Raw genomic sequence first — 27,337 nt, forward strand, 5'->3', positions numbered from 1 at the left:
ACCCTCAGTGCATAAAACACTGCCCAGCACACAACAGGTGCAGTATTTGTTGAATGCATAGAAGGTCTTTTGTTCTGCTCCATGTTCTGAACTCTGGGTGCAGAGTGCCATGCTAGGTCCATAAAGGGGGGGTCTCGGCATGGTTAAGAGGGTAAAACAAGGAGATCAGTTACAAACAGGACCTGGTTTCATCCCCAGCACACATTTCACGGATCCATCATGGCAGAGGTAACTACAGCAAAAGTTTATGAAGTGATGTCTTGGGTCTTATACCAGGAGGAGAACACTTCAGATACTCAGCAGTGAAAGTAGGAACTCAAGGGGGCAAAGGGGAGATGTCTTTAGATTCTGACCAAGCCAAGATGGAATAATCAGGAAGTTATCAGCTACAGACATCAGTAGCTTATGCCAGCAGGATAACTAGGAATAGAACCAGACATATATTTCAGGTGATGCCAGCCCCTGCACAATGACCAGTTCCAGGTCACAGCATTCAACTCCCCCAGTGCAACCAGTTCATGTGAGACCCGGCTGCATGCACCAGACACCATCTCAGAAAGAAGTAGGGAGAGGAAGGGACATCAAAACAATAGAACAATTATTTCAAAGAAACAGAGTTAATGAAATTTAAATAACTTGATCAGAATTAGTTTTAAAACAGATTAGACTAAAATTATTTTTGTTTTCTCATGACTGTTGGGGAATTTTAAAGGAAATTAGAGCTGTTTTTTAGAATAAAATAGTATATCTAAGATATCTAATATCTTACTATATCTAAGCAGTGTAAATAATTTCATAAATCTGCCATCCAGACACAGAGAACAGTGTCTCTGTCTCAAGGACTTTAGTGGGAAAGGGAGAAAATTTAAAAGGCAGTTTTTATACAACATGATACAACATATCATATAACAAGTAAGCTTAATGGATCACCTAACCTAGACCATGGGAAGGAGGGCACGGCAGGCAAAGATTTCCTGAAGGAGATGTCTTCAGATGATTGAATGTTAGATTAACCAGAATATCCCTAGAAGGAAGAAAACAAACTCACTGTTGACACAGTCATATATAAAGTCAACAACATTCCAGTTTAATTTATAAAACCTTTGTTGATTACCAGGTCATGGAAATAACGTCAATGCCTTCGGATATAGGGTTTACTGAACAGAATCACTGAAAATGCATTTGAAGTCACATTCGTCCACCTGCTCACTGTGTGCTGTTAAATAAGTTACTTAGTTTGGGGGACTCAGTTTCCTGATCTTTAAATGGATAATAATAGTGTTTATTTTGAGAATTGAACTAGCACATGTAATAGGCTTAGAACAGTGCCTTGCACCTCTTAGATGCTCATTAAATATTAGCTGTTATTAACTATTTATGGGGCATGTATTAATTTTCATACATTTTATTTTTGCAAACCTTAGAAAATAAATAACAGCTGAGGGATTAGGAGAATAAAGAGGCTAAATGACTTGCATAATTTCTGAGGAAGATGCCTTTCCCTACTTCTGTTTTCTTTGAAGTGTGAGATTCCCTAAACAACATCCTGGTTTCTCTTTGCACTTTAACTCACTCTGTTCCTGGAGAGGCAGAGGTTGGTAAACTTGGGAAGAATAATTGTGTGAGGTTGGCTCACCTCTGTCCTCCTTCCTTTGAGGAGCGAGCATGATTTCCGCAGTCCCTCTGTAAGCAGGAGGGTAAGTTGGCTCAGTTCTAGAGTTCAGTTTTAGCAAGCTCGTTTGGCTGACGGATCTAAAGCTGCGTTCTCCAACAGAACCTTTCTTTTCTGTTTTTAGCGTGTTTGCTTGCTTAATTTTCTGTGCCAATCATTGATTCACTCCCAAGCTTTCCAACAAAAAGCTGTGAGGTGTTTCTGAAACACCTCTCAATGTGGTCAAGCACATTAAATAATCAGTTCCTTTTCTTTCTTGGAGACACTTCTCCTAGAGCCTTCCACTTTCCTGTTGCAAACTGTATCACTTTGATAACAATTAAAATTTACAATAATGTACCATGCAAACTGTGGCTGAGACTACTAGATGTCTGCCAAAATCCATTCTCCCTTTCCTTAATAACAAAACCCAGGTTTTAGCTAGTATCCTTGCTGCCTTTATAAAGGTTACATTTCTGTGTACCTTGTGACTAAGTTTTGGTTAACGAGATACAAGCAGAAATGCTGTATGGTATTTCCAAAAATTCTCCATAAGGGAAGGAGGTTCACATTTCCTTTCCTCTTCATCCTTCTGCCTGAACTCGAGTGTGACAACTGGAGCTGTGGCAGCCTTATTGTACAGTGAAAATAAGGTCCACACAATAACAGGGAGGAAGCTATGAGCTGGAAGGAGTCTGGCTTCCTGATGACTTTATAGAGCTGCTACACCAGCTTTGAACTGCTTACCTCTAGACTTTTATGTGTGAGAGAGATAAACTTCTCTTTTTTAAGCCCCTATTGTTTTATTTTTTCTGCCATATACAGCTGAAATAACTTGACAAATATAGAAAATCAGCTTCAAGCTGACCAATCCCCGGGAACGGTCGTTTCTCCCCAATCAGACTGCCAACCATAAACCCTACTTTATGGAACTCTGGAGCCCACAATTTTAACAGGAAGTTAAATTTATTGCAAGGGTAAAATTACTTTGTTTTAAATTTGGAACCAAAAAACATTTTAAAAGATATACCCTAAGAAAACAGAAAAGATCACCATTAAAAAACTCTCTTGAATTTCCTCCTGTCATGGTTTCCAAGCATTCCATACACTGTTTTTAGCTAATTTGTTATATCAATGCTTAGGAATTTTTTTGTGACTTTTCCTATGCAAGCTCCAAGAGCCCAAGTTTTGTTTTGTTTTGTTTTCAATAGAAATACAACTATCTTTACCTCTCTCTATATACTTCTCAACAAATTTTCTTTTTTTTTTTTTCCTTTTTGTCTTTTTTCGTGACCGGCAACAGATCGATTGTCATTCCTAGAACTTCACAAATAGCACATGAGTTTGACTTTTCTTTTTATTTATTTATTTATTTTTTTTCCTTTTTGTCTTTTTTCATGACCAGTAACGGGATCGCAACCCTCGGTTTCGCGCCCGCACCGGGCTCAACCAGTGAGCGGACCGGTCTCTACATGGGATCCGAACCCTCGGCGGGAGTGCCGCCGTGCTCCCAAGCGCCGCACTCTACCGAGTGTGCCACTGGACCGGCCCAGACTTTTCTTTTTAAAAAGGACACTATGGGGGCCGGCCTGGTGGTGCACTGCTACAGTGCGCCGCTTGGCGGCACTCCCGCCAAGGGTTCGGATCCCACATACAGACCAGCCGCTCACTGGCTGTGTGAGGTGCAGTCGCAACACCGAGGGTTGCGATCCCATTGCCGGTCCCGGTCCGGTACGGGCGCGACACTGAGGGTTGCGATCTGTTGCCGGTCACGAAAAAAGACAAAAAGGAAAAAACAAAAAGGACACTATGTGGCTTATAAAATTAATCTTAGAGGCACATCATATTAAATCATAACGTTTCCATTACTTAACATTCTTCACTTTCTTTGACAATATGAAATCTCCAAAATTCAGACCATTTGGATTGACAAATCATCTTTTAGCATTCAAGTATTTGTGAAAGAATAATTCACTTCTAAGGAATTCATTTCATTAATCTGTTTTACAACTTCCACCTAGCTAAAACATTGAGTACTAAAGTGAGAGTTTTGCTGGAGGAAGAACTGTAGGAAAAGCTAATTTTGGAGCTCTAGAGAACAGCGATCAACAGGAAGGCCGGCCATAGAAGAGATTGAAAGTGGAAGGAGTAGGGAAAGGGAGAACCTGAAGACAAACAGGTTTTGTGTTTCACAACATGGTGAGAGTCCCACTCTGCTAATATTTGTACTTACACCAGTAGTTAGTATGTATTAAGCACAGTTCCAAGCCTTCATTTAATTAATAGTAGGTACTATTTTCATCCCCAGTTCACAGCTGGAAAAACCAAAACACAGAGGTTGAGTACCTTCCAAAGCTTCACAGCTAGTTAGAGGCAGAGCCGGGATTCAAATCCAGGCACCATTTCATAATCACACGATTTAACACAGCAGGCATTCTAGGGCAGTTGCTTTTAATCTAGTTTTTAACCATGACTCCTAGTAGGAATACATGACTCAGTCCATCAAAATATAAGTAATAGAAACAAAAGTTTTGTGAAATACTTTTATTGGATGTAATGAGTTCATATCTTTTCTATTCTGTTTTTTAAAAATTGCTGGTTGCAGCTAATACATTGATTTTACAACACTCCAATGGGTTATGACCAATAATTTGAAAAAACACTACTTTAGAGACCAGGGCTACAAATGATAAGTGAATATGTCCACTAGGATGGTTAACAGTCATCTGAAATTTAGCATGTTTACAAAACAAACTCCTGATTTTCACCCTCCAATACTGCTCCTTTCCTTTTTCTTCTTTCCTCAGTGAGTAGCAACTTCTTCTGCACTGTCCATATGGTAGCCACTAGCCCCAGGAAGCTACTAAGCACTTAAAAATAGCTATTGAAATTGAAACATGCTGGACGTATAAGATACACACCAGATTTTGAAGACTTAGTACAAAAAAAAAGAATGTAAAATATCACAATAACTTTTTATATTGATTACATGTTGAAATAATGTCTTACATATATTGAGTTCAATAAAATATATTACTAAGATTAATTTCCCCTGTTTCTTTTTACTTTTTTAATGTGGCTACTTGAAAATTGTAAATGCTGTTCTGATTGCTCAGGCTAAAATCTTTGGAATCATCCTTGAGTTTTTTCTCTCCACCAACAAATCTTGAAGGTTCTATCTTCAGAATAGATCCAGAATTCAACAATTTCTCACTACTTTCACTGCTGTCTCTTTTCTCCAAGATAAACACACAAGTAAGTCACTTTCTCTTGCTTGGATAATTGAAATAGCTTTCTAACTGGTCTCCTTGCTTCCTTCTTGATACACCTTACAGTACATTCAGCTATTCTCCCTAAAGTTGCAGTGATCCTTTTTTTTTAAAGTCAATAAGATTACATCACTCCTCTATTCAAAATCCTCCAACGGCTCTTTTTCCCACAGTAAAAGCCCAAGTCCTTGCAATGGCCTACAAAGCCTTACAAGATCTGGCCAACCATCCCACGCTGTCTGTCCCAATTTCTTACCTCTCTGTTCTTCACTCAGCTACAGTGGCCTTGTTTAATCTGCCAGGTATGCTCCTACCTCATGGCCTTTGCACTTCTTTATTTCTGCATGTAATCCTATACTCTGGACACCCTTTTCCTTCTTTCTCTCAGCTTGACATCACTTTGCTGACCTTTGTATTTAGCATTGAAAACTTCCCTCTCTTGAGTCCTTCACACTTCCCCCTTCCTTGCTTTATTTCTTAAAATCTTTTATTACCCTATGTACTTTATATTTGTTTATCTATCTCCCACCAATAAAATGTAGGCTTTCCATGAGGGCAGTGACCGTTTTATTGCTGCATTCCCAGCACCTCTGTGCCCGGCCAATAGAAGGTGCTCATAAATGAGCTGTGGGTTTCCAAACACAGTTGTGGGCCACTTACAACTAGCCATTCTCAGAAATCTACTGAAACAAATATTTCAGGTTTTCCCCCCATTATTCTTCTTGGACGTACAGTAATTCCACAACAAAGCAACAGTCTTCTCAGCTAGCAACCCAAATCTGTTGTCAGTTTTCTCATGAGCATTAGATGCCCTCGAAAAGCCATGAATGGTGGGTTTTCCCTTTTCCCTAGGCATCTGCAATGAGTCCTGAATTTGTGGCCTAAAATACGTGCAGCTTAATCTCAGACGATCTTCGGGTCTATCCACCTACACATTGGGCACAACTGGACGTTGTGAATACCCGTGGTATTTGCACTCTCGATTGTCTGTCTGTAGACTGGCTACACTTCACCTGCCTAGTTCTGTGTCTGCACTCAAAATGTGCCCTGTCAGAACTGGAGATGCTGGACTCATGTTGGATAGAATGTCAGAGGCTGTAGCCAGGCCTCTTACTTTAGACTCGGGGAAATCACAGCTAAGAGAATTTAGACTAAGTACAAAAATCAAAACAAAGAAACAAAACACATAGTAGTAGAAAAGGCATCAGAAGCCAGATCGCTCGACCCCACCGTTCAGCCCTTCCCACAAAAAGATCCCGCTGTGCATCTCAGTCCAGCTCGCAGGCTGTTGAAGGAGGCGCGCGGGGCGGGCTCCGCACCTTCCTTGAGGTGAGCAGAAAGAGCGGCTTGGGGCTGCGCCCGGAGACTCCGCGGCCGCCACGCTCTCGCGAGACTAGCGGTCGGGGCCAGCGGGTCTGGAGGCTCCCGGAAGTAGGCGAGCGCGCGCACGGCCGGGTGCAGTCGGGGGTGGCCTCGGGGGCCCGCGGGAGGCGGAGCGGTGGGAAGCTCCCTGCACCCTCCCCGCCCCCCCCAGCCGCCTCGGCCCTGTGCCGCCCGCCGTCGCCCTCCCGTTGTCCTTCACGGCGCCCGGCCCTCCTGGGGCTGCGGCTTCTGTTTGCGGTTGGGCAGCCCGCCTTTCCCCTTTTGCTTTCCTTCCCGTCCCCTCCCCCCGACTGGACTCTAACGCCCGTGTCGCGGGTCCTGCAATGTCCCAGAAGCCGCACGTATAACTCGCTCGGCGTAAGTGCTCGGGATGCCGCTGGCCTCTTGGGCAGGGCATTCTTTCTATCTATAGCTCTCTTTCTGTACATCCGATGTCTGCGGCAGCTATTCCGGGGGCGACAGCTGCTCCCCTCTGTTCTCATCTCCCCATTGGTGGCTTCCGACCCGAATTTGGGAATGGGGAGATCTCCCACCTGTTATCTTTGAGCAGACTAATCTCCTGTAAGCACGAGTGCCATTTGGAGTCTTCAGAGTCGCTTGGCCTGGAGCAGCGAATTTGTCCCGAACTCCAGGCTTTCTAACATGTATTAGTGTTCTCTGAGAATGCTTTAGGTTTTTTGTTTTGTTTTGTTTTTTAATTGCAATCATCTATAATACAGTACTTTTACTTCGGTCTTACTGTGCTCGAAGGGGGAAACAACTATTAGTTTGCTTTTTCGGATCTTATTTCTAAGATTCATCTTGCTCAGCTAGGGTTAAAACATTTAGAACATGTAAGTGCCGCTGTCAGCTCTGGAGAGTTTAAGGTAATAGTTGTTTTCTATGTCTTAATTCCTTTTTGTTTCTTAGGGGTAACTCATTCGACTTTGGAGTTCTTTTAATTCTTCTGAAAGATTTCAAATCCTCCAGAAGCCAAAATGGAACACAGTAAACAGATTCGAATTTTACTTCTGAACGAAATGGAAAAGCTGGAAAAGACCCTCTTCAGACTTGAACAAGGTCAGTAGCAAGTTGTTTGATTAGTTCGTTTTTGTGTCTTTTAAATATTTAATTCATTGTCGGTCGTATTACATTTTTTCAAAATTTTAAGATGTATATAATTTCCAAAAATCTTTTAAAACTTGATTTGTGCAAAGACAGTGCTGTGTTCTACAAATATCACTAATGAGGGTTGATTTTAGTTAAGAATATTTTATAGTTGTCATGTTAGGACAGGATAAAATAGTTCAGTTTTCTTTGAATACTAACTCCCATGTAAGTTGCATATATGATTTGAAGACTATTTATTATTATTTTTAACAGCATTTATTATTAAGACTTGGTAAATTACTTCATATGTAACTTTGCTTTCAGTATATCTGTACTTTTGCTTTTTTATAGTTCTCACTCTTTTCCCTTACAGAAACTTAATGAGTAAAATAAATTACAGCAAAAAGTAAACTATCTTTTACATTTATCAAAAGCCTTTCAAATATGGAGATGGTAAAAGCTGAAAATATTTTCTTGCCAAATGAAATAACTGATCAGGTTATGTTGAAATACATTTTAGCTGTGACTTAAAGGATCAAATTATATTTCTATAAGACTGATTATAGATGATCTGTTTTCTTAGACTTTGTAATTTTTCAGCATCGAAAAACATCTCACACTATGTGAGGATAACTTGTGAAAAAGATGTTTAATACATGAAGAAAAAATACAGTCCCCCTCATTGGTGTACCAAATGGATGTTGATAGTCATAAACATTTTGGAGGAATTTTTTTTATTTCCCTGAGTTAAGAGTTAAATTTTTGAAAAAATTTCAGTCGTTAAATGTGTTACCTCCGTGCCAAATGCTCATCTTTCAACTTTGTTTGGCATTTAAGATCACCGAGTACTTACTCCATTTTTGGCTTTACTGACTCTGCACTTTTCTGTCTTTTTTTTTTTTTTCCCCTACTCTCTTGAGTTTTCCTGTCAACTTACTGGTCTCTTACTGGGCTCTCTTCCTTCCACATTTTAATTAGTTGTGGGTATCTGCTAGGAATCCTTTCTTTTTCTGTTCTCCTTCCCTCAAACAATTCTGTGTTCTCATGGTCATAATGTTGCCTCTGTGCTGATGACTCCTTTTGAAAGAAGGGCTTTGAGCTTTTCTTTCTTCTTGGAAGCTTTCGAATATAGTGACAAGGGTAAGGAACCAGAATTTTCCTTGCTCTGCCTCTAGCAAGCTATTTGACTTTGGGCAAGTTAAATTAATTCTGAACATTAATTTATTTGTGAAAGGAAGGTAGTAATTTCTGCTCATCTACCCTCCTGGGTTTTGAGGCTCAAAATTAGTAATATATGGCTTTATAGTGATAAAGCCCTAAATAGATATCTCTCTACCTATCTAGTTCCCGCCTGGATCTTGGCTTTGTCTTGATATTATGCTATAGAATAGCCTTAGGATAGCTCCTCTTGGATATGCTTAAGTCCAACATGTCCAAAACCATCCTCTCCCAGTTTCCAAACTGTATTTATTTCCCTGCTTCTCTGTTTATTTTAGTGCTGTCTCCATTTTCATAGTTTCCCAGGCTAGAAACCTTATATATATATATATATATATATATATATTTTATGCGCCATTTTAACTGCAATCTCTCTTTAAGCTCTATAACTTCTTTCCAAATATCTCTGCTTGTTTGTCTCTCTCTCTCTCTCTCTTCACATGCCCAAATATAGATGCCAGAATAATCATATGCAGTCTCTTCCCTTTTTATTAATTGGTATCTAAAAAGTCAAATTTAAACACTTTTGCCGAGCTTTTAAGACATTCTGTAATGGGACTCCACCTTCCCTAGTCAAGATTGTATCTCATTGTTCCTCATCATTAATGTCTTACATCTTTATAGTTCTCCCATTCATTCCTGTTAATTCTCTTCCTAGAGGTTTTTCTCAAGCCTGACCTTACGTTCCACTCAGATTCCCCTGTATCTATTAAAATCCCTTTTACTGTCATTTTGTGTGTTGCCTACCTTTCAACTTTCAGCTAAAATTCCACCTCCTCTTTGAAGTCCTTCCTTAGTTTTTTGCTATCTCCTTTCTTTGATTTCTGATTACAGTGACCATAGAACAATTAAGTGCCGAACAATGAAGTAGTGTCTAAAAGCTTGTTAGTCTTACGGTGTTGAACTAGAGTTTAAGATATGTGAGGATAGAGACAGTCTTACTAACCTAGTGCAGTATACAACAGTTAATAAATACTTGCTAATTGATTACTAAAACTCCAGTTAAAACTAGCAAAAATTGTTAATTCAGCTAAGCTATTTGAAGAGGGAACTATAAACGTTTTTATGTAATAAGAATCAGTGGTTGACTGTGAGATTCTAGTTAAAGCCAGTAAATTCATCTAACTGCTATAAATGGTAATATGTCACATTTTTTCTGCAGTAATGATGTGAGTATATTATTATACAAGAAGATTTGTAATGTGAAGGATGAACAGAAGCGACATTGGATACAAGAAATGGTTGAGAAGGCTATTAAAAAACACATCTGGTTAAAGATAAGGGTTAAACGACATCAGAGTTGAAAAAGAGGGGAGAGAATATGAGACATTTTAAAATTCATAGGACTTGGTGCCCAACTAAATGTGGGAAAAAAACTGGCAGTTTTTAGTTCTTTCGTATTCAATTGGTCACCAAACCCTTCTTGATTTTTTTTTTTCTATTTTTTCCTAAGAAAGGATTCTTCCTGATTTTCAAGTCTGATTTCTCTACAGATTCTTCTAGTTCAACAAGTATAAAACTAAATAATTATCTTTTCTAACCAAATCATAGCCTCTTTCTGTATTTCCTGTCTTGTTTAGTGTATTCCCTATCTCATTTAGTGTCAGAATAATGAACAAACTTGGTATTCACCAAACCTGGGAGTCTTCCATCTTTTATATAGGTTGGTCAAACTTGGAATTTTTACTATTTTTTAAAGAAAATATTTATGTATAAAGATTTCTTGATTAGGAGCTTGAGTTTCTATAAATTGAATGGAGGGAAGAAGATAGAAAATTTTACTTCACACTGATAGTTTAACCACTTACCTTGCTAGTTGCCTGCAAGAGGGATTTGGCTATTCGAGTCAAGTATTCCTAGTGTTAGTATGAGGAATAGGATAGCCACACCATGTACTGCAATGACCTAAGCTAATTTTAGCAAACTGAGTGATTAATTATAGAATCTGACATGCGGTAGGTATTCTGATGTTTTATCTACTGTATGTAAAAATGTTAGTTTCAATGATGTGGATTAGAGTGGCTGTGTACCTCTGGGGTATGCACTGATCTGTGTATTAAGATATAGAAAGAAAATATAGGATCTTTCTTTCCTTCTTTCTACCTATTTTAGTTTTTTAAAAGTAGTCCAATTTTGCTAATCTGTGAATTAACAAACACTGATGCTGTGTTTGTATGTCAGATGAGTTATAAACAAAAAAGACATATTCTGAGGAAAGAGTGGAGGTTACAGGTGTAGAAGGGGTTAACAGTCACACCCTTACTTGTTTGTTTGCAGTATGTTGCCGTGAATTACACTTTTTCCTAAGCCAGGTTAAGTAAATATACAGGTTATATTATCTTAAAGAATAGTCTTTATAATACTTTGTAATGAGAGATAGAGTCACCACAACATCTTTTTTACCTCACAGAAGCTATTAAACTTAGTTTTCTAACTTTGAGTTAGAAAGTGTTTGAGATTTGCTCTTTGAGATTTGTCCCTTTCAGGAATGACAAATGGCCTTTGATATATGATACTTAGAAAATATTTTCAGAAAAAATAAAAACACTCATTTGACCCTTTGAGGTAAACATGATTGAAAAAGTTCACTGCTTTTTTGAACAAAATTGATGCTATGGAGCAGAGTTTGGCACTTTTTTTCCTATAAAGTTCAGATAGCAAATCTTTCTAACTTTGCAAGCCATACACACTCTGTCACAGCTACTCATCTCTGCCATTGTAGTCCAAAAGCAGCCATAGGCAATACATAAATGAGTGGGTGTGGCTACGTTCCAATAAAATTTTATTTACAGAAACAGGTATTGGGCTGGTTATAGTTTGCCGACCCTAGCTATATGAAAGCATTTTGAATATGTATTTTTAGAAATGCTTTGTTCATTGTATGATTTTACCCATATAAACAAATATCTTCAGGCTTTAAAAAGTTGAAAACGTATTTTTCTAATCCGTTTAAAATCTTCCAAATAAAGGGTTTCAGTTGGTTTTCAAATCATCTGTTTAATATATAAATATAGAACATTTCTGATTAGCTTGCAAAAACAATTGCTGGATGTCAGAGAAAATATAAATTTGCTAGCCACATCTCAGCAAAAATCTTTACATAATTTATGAATGGGATTAAAAATCAATATCAAAGTTTAATAAACATAGCCACCAAGAACTACTTTCATTTGTATTTGGGTATCTTTGTATGGTAATTTTTGCATCTCTGAGGCCATTAAAACCAAGAATCAAAATATACAGAACTTTGAGTCTCTGAATCAGTTTATCACAAAATATTAAACCAAGACTTGTAAAAATAATTTATTTAATTACATTGCTTTCACTGACAGATATTATCAATGCTAATTTTTAGTGAGAGATAAAAGATTTTTTCATTCATTAATAATTATTTAAAATATTATTCCATTCACGTCTTATCCCTTTAAGTTTATATTTGTGTTTTGTAATTTACACAATCTAATAGAACATCAGACATGTACATTATATAAATAAATATTTATATTTTGGGAATTCTTGTCTTTTTTTTTTCTGAAGGTAGATCACTGATCCAAATACTGTTTTAGAGATTTTGAATGAGTTTTAACCTTTGTGCTACAAGTTCTCTGAATCCTTGTGTAATTATAAAAACAATGTTTGTATAAACTTAACAGGGGACAGGTTGTTTAAATACTCCCACATGTCTCTGATATTTGTACTTGTTCAAAACGACAGCATTTCCCCGATGATAAATTTATCATTCTTCCAAAGATGTAGATATTTGTGATTCTCGTAGTCACTGAATATTTTATTTTATATTTTAATTCTTTGTGCAGTTTTTTCTCAGTCTATCCCTTTGTAATTGTAGCTCTAATTTTAAAATGATTTTCCCTAATTATAAACTTATAGAAATGTATAAACACGCCTTTTTTCTATGCTTTTTTCTTTCAAAAAAATTGAGATTATGCTATCAGACAATTTTGTAACCTTCTTATTTTCCCCTACTTAATAGCAGTATTATCATATGTATATTCTGCCTCCTTGCTTACTGCCATGATTCAGCCATACTTTTTTCCATACTTTTTTCTAAACATCTACATAGATGCATAAAGTGTAACAAAATAGAATAAGTTAAAAGTGCTTATTAAATGCTATTAAATATCTTTTGATGATGTCATTTTTAATGGCTTTACAGTATTCCAGCTTGCAGATTTACCATAATTTATTCATTCATTTCCAATCATTAGATACTTAGGTGATTGTCAGTTTATTTAATTATAACAAATGAGGCTGTGGTGAATATCTTTATATATAATCTATGTTTATTACACTGTTTCCTGAAAAATATATATCTATGTAGAATTATTAGGTCAAAAAATATAAAAACTCTTGATATATTAATGCCAAATTGTTTTATAAAAAAACTTGTGTATGTAGTTGCTTGGGAAAAAAATTCATAGTTTTACTGTATAGTAGGAGAAGTAAAAAGTGAGTCTCCAGATTTTCATGTAGTTACTTAATGACTATTTGGATGATTTGTTTCTCACTTGCTAAAGCCATTTACTATGAATAAATTTATAACCATATTTTGGTTCAATCCAGGCATATGGTTAACAGTATTTATCACTAGATAGTAACTTTTTCCAGGAATGCTTATAAATTTCATTTCCTCATGTTATTCATATGCAAAGCAGACCATTCATATTTCTCTTGGCAATTATAGAAGTATTTAATTGGATTAGAGTAAATTGGAAGAGTCCAGCATTCTCTTCATGTCTGTCACTGAAATCTTTTATTCACAGAGAATATCTTAACCAATAGTTAATATTGTGGTACAGAATATTAGCCTGTCAGACCTCACTGTGAGGTGTTTACTTCCACCAAAGAGCAATTTTAGCTATGATTGGAAAATATCTACATAGTCCCAGTTTCAGGATTTGCCTTGAACTAAACTGAGGCTTTTTTAATGTATAAACAAACAGCAATATATACTGTTTTCTCTGATTTGTATCTAGCACAACAGCTTATTTGTAACATCTTTCTCTGACACTGAAAAACCTGGCTCTCATAACCTTTATTTTTTGAGAAATATTTATCACCAAGTGTAGAGTTCTAGGCTGAAAGTTTAATCTTTCAGTGCTTTTAAAGATGTCGCTCCACTGTCTTCTTGCAGGTGTTGTTTCCCATGAGAAGTCTGCTGTCATTCTTATCTTTGATTCTCTGTACATACTGTGTCTCTTTTTCCTCTGGCTACTTGTATGATATTCTCTTTGTCAGTGGTTTTGAGCAATTGATTTTTATGTTCCTTGATCTAATTTTCTTCATGTTTCTTGTTTGGGGGATTTGTTGAACTCCTTGAATCTGTAGGTTTGTTGTTCCCATCAAATTTGGAAAATTTTTCACCCATTATTTCTTCATATAATTTTTTATTCTCATTTCTTCTCTCTCCTTTGAGAACCCTAATTACCTGTGTGTTAGGCCACTTGAATTGTCCCACAGGTCACATTGAGGCTCTTTTCAATATTATAGATTCTTTTTTCTCTTTATTTTGCATAGTTTCTATTGCTATGTCTTCAAAATCTGTATTTTTTTCTGCCATGTCTCCACCTATTAATTCCATTCTGTGCAGTTTTCATCTCAGAGATTATAGTTTTTATCTCTACAAGTTTGATTTGGATCTTTTTATTATTATTATTATTTGCATGTGTCTACTTTTTGAACACGTGGAAAACAGATATGGTAACTATTTGATATTCTTATCTGCTAATCCTATCATCTGTGTCATTCCTCGGTCAATTTTTATTGATTGATTATTCTCATCATTATGGTTGTGTTTTCCTGTTTCTTTGTTCATATAACAGACATTGCGAATTTTACCTTGTTCAGTGCTGGGCATTTTTGAATTCTTATACATTTTCTTGGTCTTTGTTCTGGAATGAAGTTTAGTTACTTGGAAGAATTAGAAGTAGTTTAATCCTTTTGGGTCTTACTTTTATGATTTTTAAGCTTAGTCTAGAACTATGCCTTGTTTAGGGCTTATTCCCCACTACTGGGGCAAAACACTTTTGGATATTCTACCAAATACTTCATGAATTAGGAGTTTTTGCTAGTCTGTTTTGTGAGAACAAGCACTATTCCCAGTCTTAGTTATTTTCCTCACAGACATGCACTTTTCAGTACTCTACTGAATACTTAAAGGAAGCCTTCTGTAGATCTACAGCCTTCTGTAGATCTCTTCAAGAGTTGTCTCTCTTTGAAGCTTTCTTCTCCCCACTCACTACCCTTCGTGTCATTTGGATATGCTGCCCCCCACCACAAGTTCATGTTCAAGTCTGATCCCCAATGTGGCAGTGTTGGGAGTTGTTTGTGTCGTGAGGGCAGATCTCTCATGAATAGATTAATGCCCTCCCAGGGCAGGGGGTTAGTGAGTGACTTCTTACTCTACTAGTTCCCATGAGAGCTGGTTGTTTAAAGGACCCTGGCACCTCCCCTTCCTCTCTCTCTCTTGCTTCCTCACATGGCAAGAGGTTGCCATGTGATCTCATACCTGTCAGTTGCCTGACATTTTCTGCCATGAACAGAAGCACCCCAAGACCCACACCAAGTGCAGTTGTCCCAGACTCATGAGCTAAATAAACCTCTTTATAAATTGCCTAGTTTCAGGTATTCCATTATAGCAACACAGAAACAGACGAATACAATTTTCATCTGCAAACTGGCAGATTTATTCTTGATCTCTGCCTTGATCTCTGTAGACTCTTCGCTCTCTCTCCTCAGCTCAGGCAGTTGGCCAGGCTCTGCCTGGGTTCCTCTTCCCTGTGGCTTAACTTGGAAACTCTCTCAACGTATTAGGCAGGGCAGTTGTAAAGATGACCTTGTTTTCTATCTCTCAGGGATCACTGTCCTTTGTTCCCTGATGTCCAGAGTCTTGAAAACCATTGTTTTGTATATTTTGTCTGGTTTTTTATTTGTTTCTTTCAGGGAGGAGGATAAATCCAATCCCTCTTAATCCATCTTTGCAAGAAGCAAGTCTTAGGTCGTTTACATCTTCTGCTCCCTCTATGTGGAATGCTCTTCCCCAGATATCCATATGGTCAATGGCCTTACCTCCTGTTTAGTATTTTTTTACTGGTTGCTAGACATTGTGAATATTCTGTTGTTACACCTCTGAATTTTGTGGTCTTGCTTTACAGGAGCTGTGAGTTTTATATTAGCAGCCATTCATATTATCTGTGGATCAGCTTAATCCCTTTGAGTCTTGTTTTTTTTTGTCTTTTTTGTGACCGGTAAGGGGATCACAACCCTTGGTGTGGTGTCGCCCGCACCGCGCTCAGCCAGTGAGCGCACTGGCCAGTACTATATAGGATCCGAACTGGCAGCGGGAGCTTCGCTGCGCTCCCAGCGCCGCACTCTCCCGAGTGCGCCACGGGGCCGGCCCTGAGTCTTGTTTTTAAGCTTTGATGGGATAACTATATAGGATCCGAACTGGCAGCGGGAGCTTTGCTGCGCTCCCAGCGCTGCACTCTCCCGAGTGCGCCACGGGGCCGGCCCTGAGTCTTGTTTTTAAGCTTTGATGGGATAGGTTTGTAATAGTTTTTACTCTAGGCCTACTTTAGCCCTGCTGCTTAGGGCATGACTCTTCTGGGTTCTCTACTGAATACTCCAGGGATTCAACAACGTCTCTTCACTCTGGCTGGTCAGAAATCAAATGGCTCCCAGAACTATGTGAGTTCTGGGAATTGTTCACTTTACAACTCCCAGTAGTTGTTCTTTGCTTGGCCTCGTGGAGTTGAATCCTACTCGTGTACAGCTTAGTATACAGGCAGGCTCAAGATGACCCTAGGTAAATTTCTGGAGCTCCTTCTTTGCATAGCTCTCTTCTCTGCCATACTCTGCCCTGAAAATTGAAGTCTCTTCAATCTTCTCAGACTCTGATCTGTCTCCTCAACTCAGTGAGACCACTGTTCCTGTGCCCTGTGCCACAGTCCAGAAGGACTTACTCTGAAAGCTAAAGAGTTCTAGGGATGACCCTCTCTCAGTGATCACAGTCCTTCATTGCCTACTTCTGACAACAGTTGTTTCATATATTCTGGTTTTTCAGCAGAGGGCAGGTCCAGTACCACTTACTCCATCATGCGAGAAGCAGGCATCTCCAGAGTGGTTTCTTCTCATTTTTTTTCCAGTGATATTTTTAATGCATAAATCAGATCATGTCACTCATCTACTCTAAACTGTTCACTGGCTCCTCATTTCAGTCAGAGAAGCCAAAATCCTTAATGGCCTACAAGGCTCTGTGTGATCTGGTTTCCCCTGTTACCTTTCTTCCCTCACATTCTACTACTCTTCCCTCAGCTTATTCCATTCCAACTTATTCCAGTGCAACTGAGCTTCTTGTTATTTCTGGAACTACCAGGCATGCTTTTACCCTAGGTCCGTTGTCCTCTCTGTTTCCTTTGCGTGGTCAGTGCTTTTCCCAGATAGCCATGATAGACATGTGGCTGACTATTTCACTTCTCTCAAGCCCTTCAGCTTCTCAATTACCATCCTATTTAAAATTTCTACCACCCTTTGCCATCTCCCCCTGCCCCTTATATTGCTCTGATTTTCCTTTTCTTCCTGAGCATTTGTCCCCTCCTGACATGTTAATTTTTCTTATATATTTGTTGTATTCATTGTTTAATGGCTGCCTTCCCTCTTAAGAACTCATGCTCCACAAGGACAGGAGTCATTGTTTATTTTGTTCCCTGTTACATGGTAGGCACTCAGTACATAATTTTTTATTACTTTGTTGGATGTTTAATAAATTGATTAGTGTGTTTCTTTTTTCACAAAAATTTCCTTCAGCATTAAAGATTATACTAAGCAAAATTAAATTTTCTTGCCTTCATTAGTTATTGTTGCCCATCATTAATTGAAAATTATATCCATGTTTAAAATTGATATGCCCTATTCTAACAGACTTGACTATAGCCAGAATTTTCACATTCTAATAATTATAAAGAATTTTTAGGGGCCGGCCTGTGGCTCACTCGGGAGAGTGCGGTGCTGATAACACCAAGGCCATGGGTTCGGATCCCATATAGGGATGGCTGGTTTGCTCACTGGCTGAGCGTGGTGCTGACAACACCAAGTCAAGGGTTAAGATCCCCTTACCGGTCATCTTTTAAAAAAAATAATAAAATAAAGAATTTTTAAAGTCTGCCTTAAACCAACCAAAACTTTTCTTCCACAGTACAGTGATAACTGTAATGTGTTCATTTTTTTTTTCCTCCTATGGTAAAATATTTGTAACAAAGTACACAAGTCTCAGTTATATTTTAATGAGAATAACCTAACTTTGGCAAAAGTGTGACTGTACTGGCTCTCAAGGTTCCAAGAAAGGCTTTAATAACTAGACAAAGAGTAGGTATATAGGCAGTAGTGTGTTAGACGTGTTCACGAGGGCTCACAAGGGCTGATCGTGCACATCTCTTCTCAATTCCACTTTCAATGATATGTTGGTAGCTTAAAATTGTCCATGGTGGGATTGTTTCTACCAGGCAGTCAGAAAACTACAAATCGGGGTTTCCTACCACCCCAGGCAGTTGTTAAATCTTCATTAGCACACACACTACTAAATTTGAGCAGACATCAGTCAGGAGCTCACATGCCTTCAAAACTCCTATTGGAAGTCTGAACACCAGCTGACAGTTATCCTGCTTGGTTAGAGTGAGGTGTTGATCACACCAAGGTCAAGGGTTCGAATCCCTATACCTGCCAGCTACCAAAAAAGTCTGAATTCTGCCTCTCTGGAGGTTGACTTCTCTCACTGAAGACTAGCTTTCTCTGTATGGTGGGATAGTTGTCTCATGTTACCTTCCAAGTTTTACACACTATCATATACTCTGACAACATAAACAAACTCATTTCCTCTCTTGTAGTTTGAAAAATACTAGAGAAGGTCTCTGCTTAGATGCCCACCTCTGAGCAGTTAATTCACGGGTGGGGGTAGGGAGTGGGTGGGGTTGCGGGGATCATGCTAAGTGGTGTCATGTAAAAATTTGCATGTCTTAAAGTAGCCATGTCATTAGGAATCACTATCTAGGGGGAGGAGCAGGGGACATTATAGAGCAGACAGTTCTGTGATGTTTACTAATTAAAATATAAAATTCAGCTGAACTGGAATACAAAGTAGTTCCAAAACAGCATTAGGTATGTGGAATTATTTTAAACATAATTGAAAAAAAATCACAGTTTTTGTAATACTGTTAAAAAAATATCAATTTTTTAGTATGGTAATATAAGTCCCGCAATTAGTCTATTAAAATGTGCTTTTTGTTTAGGGTTTGAACTACAGTTCCGACTAGGCCCAACTTTACAGGGAAAAGCAGTTACTGTGTATACAAATTACCCATTTCCTGGAGAAGCATTTAATCGAGAAAAATTTCGTTCCCTGGACTGGGAAAATCCAACAGAAAAAGAAGATGATTCTGATAAATACTGTAAACTTTATCTGCAACAATCTGGGTCATTTCAATATTATTTCCTTCAAGGGTAAGTCAGGTGTATGTTGGAAAAAAAGTTAATTTATTCTATAACGGAAGTTATTTAACTTGTACAAAGTTACTGTATGAACCATGGCAGTGCAGTTTTTACAGTGCTTTCTTGAGATGCAAATAAAATATGGTCTTTGGTTTCTAGGAAGTAATTGTATGGCTCATTACAGATTCAGAGTGTTATGCAATTTTTTTTTTAAGTAATGGCTTAAATTCCCTAGTCTTTTTATGCAACTGATCATGGTATGCTATTTATTTGAGTGCCCTTGTTATTACTGATAGATTTTAGTAGACATTGGATGTAACGTACATTATATTATGTAATTAGGTAGAGACTGGGGAAGGGCAAAAGCCAGCTTTTCCAGTAAAGTTTATTGCAACTTTGTAAATGATTTTATATACTTAGAAGTAAATATATTTTTAAGTGTGACAACTAACATTGCAGTTAGAATCAGACTACTAGATGACGATTTTATTTTCTGTAATTAATTGAAAAGTTATTGTTTGTTTTTTCCCTTAGAAATGAGAAAAGTGGTGGAGGTTACATAGTTGTGGACCCTATTTTACATGTTGGCGCTGATAATCATGTGTTACCCTTGGACTGTGTTACTCTTCAGACATTTTTAGCTAAGTGTTTGGGACCCTTTGATGAATGGGAAAGCAGACTTAGGGTTGCAAAAGAATCAGGTAATGTCACCTTTCTTTCTTCTTTTTAAAAGTAAATATAATTATCCTCTGTGATACAGTTTTCAAAGATTTTGTTTCTACTTTTAATTTTGCTTCTTAATATATTTAGTAATATAAATAAATAGGACCCTGTGCGATTTTTGATACTTGACCATTTTTAACCTACAGAAATGGCAAATTATGTGGTTCCACTTGATAAATGAAGGAACTCTATGAAAAAATGAGATCATTATCATTTCTAAGACTTTGACATGTAAAAATAAATAGTTAACTATTAAAATATGTAGGAAAATGTATTACCATTCCATATAATTTTAATTTAACAAGCATTGATTAACCATCTTTCATGTGGGAGGCACGTGCTACCATGCAGACCAAGAGCAAAATGAAACTTGAGTTGTATTTTACTTAGGTAAAGGGTAATATTAATTTTCTACTTTCAAGTTGAGTGTAGTATAAAGGAATGAGAAGTTCACTGATAACAACTAAAACAGAATATGAGTACTATGGAACATTGAAAATAGGAGAAAGACGTGTGTTGATATACTTGAGTAAGATCTATTTTCTGCATGGTTGTGATTTTTTCAAATACATTACCTCATTATCACCGATGTTCTGAAAGATTTAAGTAGACTTGGCTAAAGTCTCTGGTACAGCTAAAATTTAAACCCAATCCTTTTACTTCTTTTCCCAGTAGCATGGTTGCCTTGCTAGTTATAATTACTCAGGAAAGTTTAAATTTATATTTTGCTTAGTTTTAGGATGGTTTTCATTGTTTTTTTCTTAGTGGTCTTTGTTCTCTCACTTTGCAGGTTACAACATGATTCATTTTACCCCACTGCAGACTCTTGGACTATCTAGGTCATGTTATTCCCTTGCTAATCAGTTAGAATTAAATCCTGACTTTTCAAGACCTAATAAAAAGTATACCTGGAATGATGTTGGACAGCTAGTAGAAAAATTGAAAAAAGAATGGAATATTCTTTGTATTACTGATGTTGTCTACAATCATACTGGTATGAACTTCATTAACTACCTTCATTAATTTTGATGAGAATATTATATTCTGATTATTTCATTCCTCAATGTTTTATATATTAACATAAATTTTAAAAATGCAAATGATTAGGTGTCCTTTAATTTAAGAAAATCACTTTATATAGTATCACTTTTTTTCTTTCCAAAAAAATTGTTAGTTGAGAATGCAGTCAATATATAGATAATTTGCAGTGTGATGCTTATGAAAACAGGAGAGTGGTCATAGAAGGGACATAATCATTACATATTTTAACTTAGAGTATTAATATTTTCCAGACTAACAAATGATTCCTATATATCAGGAGCTCTGAAAAACTGAATGACTTCTGTTATTTAACAAGAAAATTATTGCTAAACTCTCAGAAGTTAAATCTGGAAATTTTATCTTTTACATGTTGAAAGAGCTTATTTAAGTAAAATTAGGTTTCCAGGATTCCTTAGCAGTAGACAGTCATATAAAATATATTTTCTCAAGTGGTTATCCTGGAGTAGGTGATCGCTCCCTTCACCTGTCGGAACAGCTGGGACTGGCCTGGTGAAGCCTCTGGCCATGAGCAGCTTTTAGTGTAACCCAGTGTACCTTACAATATTATCTTCTATGCCACAGTGTAGAAAAGTCTAGAAACCACTGATTTGCATATATATATAGAACAGGAATTCTGGGTGGTACAAACATTTAAAAGAAATATCTGCTGTTTCATGAAGTAGTTTTCCAAGTAATCATAGGATCTATGATGATATATAAAAGCTCATAGATCTGGTTCATCAATATAGATAATAATCTCCAATGATAATTGCAAACAGTCAACATTAGGTAAAGAAATAAGTACATTCCAAAATTGGTGTTTCTGTATCTGGAAACCAAGCTTCAAAGTCTACTCTAAACTTTATAATATCCAAGAACTCATTATTTTTCACTTGAAAGTTTGATAGTATTGATAATTACTTTGAAATCTATATTATTTACATCAAGTTTATCAAACCACATGATAGCATTGTATTATTTACAAACTGCATGAGTTGGGATATGGCTTAGGCAGCTGTAACAAAGAGACAGAAAAACGCAGTGACTTAAACTAGACTGAAATTGTATTAGTTCTTATAAAAGGTTGAGTAGGCATTCCAGGACTTGAATGGTAGCTTAATGGTGATAGGGAGCTAGGTTTTTTCTGTCATGTTCCTCTGCTGTCTCTTAACACTTTGCTTCCAACTCTTAATCAAAAATGGCTGCTCCAGCCCCTGTTATACATTCGACCCAGCAGAAATGGGGAAAGAAAGTCATGCCTTTTAAGGGCATGATCTGGTATATGCGATGGTACTTTAAAAAGTTCGCGGAAGAGGCTGGCTCGATAGCTCAGTTGGTTACAGCGTGGTATTATAATACCAAGGTCAAGGGTTCAGATCCCCACACCTGCCAGCAATCAAAAAAAAAAAAAGAAAGAAAGAAAAAAGTTTGCAGAAGAATGTTTTTGAAAGATAATATGAATCTTTCCATGAACTTTTTGAAGACCCCTCGTATATTACTTCTACACATATTCCATGAGATAGGATTTGTCTCTTGTCTACTTGCAACGTAGTGTTTAGTTTGTCAGCCATGTGTACAGCTGAACCTTGAAAGTTCTATTACTAAAGGAAGAAAGGGAGAATAAATAGGATTTGTCTCTTGTCTACTTGCAACGTAGTGTTTAGTTTATCAGCCATGTGTACAGCTGAACCTTGAAAGTTCTATTACTAAAGGAAGAAAGGGAGAATAAAAATTGGGGTGGAGTAGCAGGCTTTGCCACAGACTATTTTTCTGAAGCATGCCACAGAATCTGTGCAATATAAAAGAAGTGAACTTTGCCACAGCCTTATTTGGAAAGTGTTGCAAATCATGTCATTTCTGTGAAACAGGTTTTCATTTAAAAAGTTATTATCCAGGGGAAGTCAATGGCAGTGTGAGTATCCCAGGTGCTCTACTCTTGGTAGATGTGACCAAGATGAAAACTCCCTCTTCCCCCAGCTCCCTGTCTGGGGTTATAGTTTCACCCTGGACGGGGCAGGCTGCCTGTTTTTCTTATTCCCCCAGCCCCATGTCCCAGAAGTTCTATTCCAGTTGAGCAGGCAAAGAAAAATCACAGCTTTCCTTCTCCACCCAGCCCCCACTTGTAGGGTAGATTGTAGGGTAGACATCCCACCCCAGGTGTGGCAGGCGAAGATTACTGGAAACTCAATCACCCTTAGGCAGGTTTTGGTTCAAATGCCACAGACTCTTGGTGTTCTTATCTTGAATAAGTGTTTCTCCATATGCTGAAAGTCCTTAGGACAATTTCCAGAGACTTTAAATGATTGTTTTTCATAATTTTGACCAATTAAATTGTTCTGAGAGACAGTGTTTATACCGAGTTCCTTACTGCACCACTCCAAAAGTCCAAGTTCAGCTTTTGATTTCGATGTATGATAAAATATAGTTTGGAGTATGACTCCTTTTTCCTGTAGAATTAGAAAAAATACTTTCATTAGCTGATGTTTAGAATTCTTTCATTTTACACTTGATTTTGTTTCAAAATAATTGAGAAAAAAAAAGTTTCAGGATTTTACCATTAAAAAAATTGGGATAGCTTTATTCTTAATAAGTGAAAATCCTAATTGGATATAATTATCACTGCATTTTATCTTTTTAACAAATACTTTGAATTTCAGTGAATGTGATATTGAATCTAGGGGAAACTATCTTAATGCAAATTTGGGGAATTATCAACTTAACTTTTATTACAATATCTCTGGTCCTATGTATCCTGTCTTCATCGAAGTGTTTGTTTATAATGGGTATAAATAAATGCTAAATAAATAAATGATTTACTAAATAAATGACTGAAACTGGAAGTGATAACAATTCTAAAACTCTGTAAGAGTGTTCAGCTGAGTAAGTGAGGCATGAACACATTCATTTAGCAGCAGATCAAGTGGCTAAGATTGCAGATTCTGAAGAGAGACTTGCCCAAGTTAATTCCTGGTTGTATGGCTTGGCTGAGTTATTTGTCTCTCTGTGCCTCAGTTCCTCATCTATTAAAGGAACATAATATGTTCTACATGTGTGATAGAGGATGAAGAATAATAAATCAATACATTTAACTGCTTAGAACAATTCCTGGAGTGTGGTAGGTATTCAGTAGTTGTTACCGCTTTTTATTTTCTGTATACTAAGCCACTTATGCTCTTTACTGTGAATTCAAGGGGCATTATTTTAAAGATCAAACAAATTGTGTGTAATTTTTATTTTTTTATTTAAAAAATTAACAAAAATTATCTTTAATGTTGTAAATACTTGAAATACGTTGCTAAACTGATTCTGATTCTAAACTTTTTATCCATCTGATAGAGATGGATAAAAGAATTCCAAAGAATTCTTATTCTTTGAGCACATTTCTTTCAGCAATTTCTCAGCCTCACTTTTATCAGTCTTATCAAAATAATATGTCTTATTCCTTTAGGATTAGCTATGCAAAGGAGTTACCTATAAGAGAACTAATTTTTCTTCAGTCAGGATTTTCTAAGCAGAATTAAAGTAAAAAGGAAAAAAAAGTGTGGTGAAGTGGACAATAGGATACCATAACCAAATAATTGATGTGATAGATGAGTGGTAGATGTTGATATTTTATTTCACCTTTAAACTTAACACAGATACTGACTTCAATTTAATTATGAGATAGTCCTTCATGTTTCCTTTTTCTTTAAGCTGCTAATAGTAAGTGGATCCAGGAACATCCAGAATGTGCATATAATCTTGTGAATTCTCCGCACCTAAAACCTGCATGGGTCTTAGACAGAGCACTTTGGCACTTCTCCTGTGACGTTGCAGAAGGGAAATACAAAGAAAAAGGCATACCTGTTTTGATCGAAAATGATCAACATATGCATGTCAGTATGTATAGAAGAATACTGCACTAAAACAATAAAAAACTTTCTAAAGTACAAATTAAATATATGGCTGAAAATTATTTAGAATCTGTATTTTTTTTGGAGGGGTGGTGGCTGGCTGGTACGGGGATCCAAACCCATGACCTTGGTGTTACACGCCTGCGCTCTAACCAACAGAGCTAACCAGTCAGCCCCTAGAATCTGACCTGTATTTTAATATGGTAAACAGTATTTGGTGAAAATATTTTAAATATATATATTTTTTTAACTATTGAAATTTTTCAGTGCATTCGAAAAATAATTTGGGAGGATATTTTTCCAAAGATTCGACTCTGGGAATTTTTCCAAGTGGACGTTTACAAAGCAGTTGAGCAATTCAGAAGACTTCTTACACAAGGTAAAGGATAAACATAGAATGTCCCTATGAAATTTAATAAATTTAATATCACTCTTAAAAGCTTAACTCTTTTTCTCTTGATCACATCCTTATTAAATCTGTTATTATTATATGACATTTGTGTTACTTTTGGTATTATAGAACTCTGATTCTAGAAGCTGAGACTTAGCAGAGGCATCTAAAGGACATGTCATGATAGTGTATAACATAATTATTTCCCTTGAGGGCGGTATCTTACTGTTGGTTCCTTAGCAGAATGCTCAGAATATAGTAGAAATCAGTATATATTTATTAAACAAGACTGGGAGGTAGGTAGAGCCAGTTACTTCAGCTGAGAAAGGCTTGAAACAGGCTTTGAAACTGAGGGATGTGATAGTATTCTCCTGTCTGTAGTAAGAATCTTAACTAATGTAGAGGGGCTTCCAGCTGATAATGCCCACCATTAAGGCCACCTAACCTCTAGTGAGACAGAACCCGAATATTAGGCAGTAATAAAAGGTAAATAAGCAAATCTTCAGTTAAGGGCATAACTAATCAAGAAGTTAATTAATGTGTCTGCAACAAAGTAGGATAGAAAAAACGATGCTAAAAGAGAAATTAGAGTTTTTAGGAGACAAATTAGAAAGAATTATTATAAAGAATATATCTACAATTAGAGTAGGACAACCTATCAGTGAAGATATTTGGGCTCTCTTAAAATAAGGAATTTTTTTCCTCATCCAGAAACCAGAGCTACAGTAGGACCCAGTTACACTGCTTACTAAGTAGAAGTCAGTACGACTTGAGGTCCAGGAAGCACAGAGACAGATTCACACATCCACTTTTGCAATTTTGTAACACCTTAACACAGGAATTTTTGATAATTAACTTTCTTTCATGTTTCATTTTACTAAAGGGCCTCAATCTTCCCTTTCCTCTGATATTTATAAGCTGTATTATTTATATGTAATAATGTGTGCTCATTGTAAAGAAAAAAGCAAACAGTTGAAAAATATAAAATAGAATGTGTAACTTCCTCCAACACCCACTTCCTAGAGGGAACTGTTTTTTTTTCTGGCCACGGGCTGGTACAGGGATCCGAACCCTTGACTTTGGTGTTAGAACACCTTGGAGGGAACTGTTTATTAATAGTTTATAGCATTTATTTTCAGACTCTTTTTGAAAGAAATTTAAGTTTTATATATAGTTCTATATAATTCTATATGTATAAATTATGTAGGTTTTATATTTATATCCATTTTATATACATACAAATAAGAATAGAGCATAGACTGTTCAACAGCTTGTTGTTTTAGTTGACAATATGCATTGATTACAGCTGGTTATTTCTTTTACCCCTACATAGCAATACACTATTTTAAAGTGCTTGGATTTATTTAGCCTTTTAGATAAATTTTTTTCCAGTTTTTTCATTGTTTATTCATTCTTTCAATGCATATTTCTTGAACCATCTACCATGTGCTAGACACTTCTAGGAGTGAGGATTTAGTGGTGAACACAGCAAAGCCCTTTCCTTGATGGAATTTGTATTCTTATAAGCAGAGAATATACTCATGTACATGTTATGTTTACTTTCCTATGTAAGTAAATGTGTAGGATAAATTGTTAGACATAGAATGACTGGGTAAAAGGACATACAAATTTTAAATACAACAGATATTGTCAAATTGATTTTCACATCAAGTTATACCAGCTTACAGTATCACTAACAATACCCTCACCAACATTAGATACATTAATCTATGTAATCTTTGTCAGTCAGGCAAAACATGCCTTATTTTAATTTGCATTTTTTTGTGTATTAATGAAGTATCTTTTCACATGTTAATTAGCCATTTATATTTCTTCCATTAAGCCTGTTAATGTTTCTTCCCCATTTTTCTGTTGCCTTTTTCATATTGATTTATTATTATTACTAATTCCTTATTATACAGGCCTCACATGTATTCTGCTATATTGTTGATCTTTTAGCTCTTGTTTATGGTGGTATTTTTTTTCAATGTACTCATATTTGTTAATCTTTTCTTTTATGCATCTGATTTTATATCGGGCTTAGAAAAGATGTTCCCTCTGCATTCTGTGTTTTCTTCTAATAATCTTATTTTTATTTTTACTTTTTTTTTTTTTTTTTTTTTTTTTTTTTTTTTTTTTTTTTCCGTGCCCGCAAACGAACCCCACCCCCCATTGTTCC

The 27,337-nt window shown here is 36.6% G+C and overlaps 1 protein-coding gene across 1 annotated transcript in view; it reads left to right on the top strand.

Moving 5' to 3' along the window:
• The first annotated feature begins 6,573 nt into the window (after positions 1-6,573).
• AGL (amylo-alpha-1, 6-glucosidase, 4-alpha-glucanotransferase) overlaps positions 6,574-27,337 on the top strand; it is an 81,162-nt gene continuing 60,398 nt past the window's right edge. Inside the window, exons 1-7 of the mRNA XM_008586130.1 lie at positions 6,574-6,660; positions 7,213-7,362; positions 18,912-19,122; positions 19,645-19,811; positions 20,624-20,827; positions 24,568-24,749; positions 25,035-25,146. Of these exons, the coding sequence (XP_008584352.1) occupies positions 7,281-7,362; positions 18,912-19,122; positions 19,645-19,811; positions 20,624-20,827; positions 24,568-24,749; positions 25,035-25,146 (958 nt within the window). The 5' untranslated portion in view covers positions 6,574-6,660; positions 7,213-7,280. The remainder of the gene's footprint in view (positions 6,661-7,212; positions 7,363-18,911; positions 19,123-19,644; positions 19,812-20,623; positions 20,828-24,567; positions 24,750-25,034; positions 25,147-27,337) is intronic.

This window comes from Galeopterus variegatus, unplaced genomic scaffold, assembly GCF_000696425.1.
Source record: "Galeopterus variegatus unplaced genomic scaffold, G_variegatus-3.0.2 Scaffold3839, whole genome shotgun sequence".
Taxonomy (NCBI): domain Eukaryota; kingdom Metazoa; phylum Chordata; class Mammalia; order Dermoptera; family Cynocephalidae; genus Galeopterus; species Galeopterus variegatus.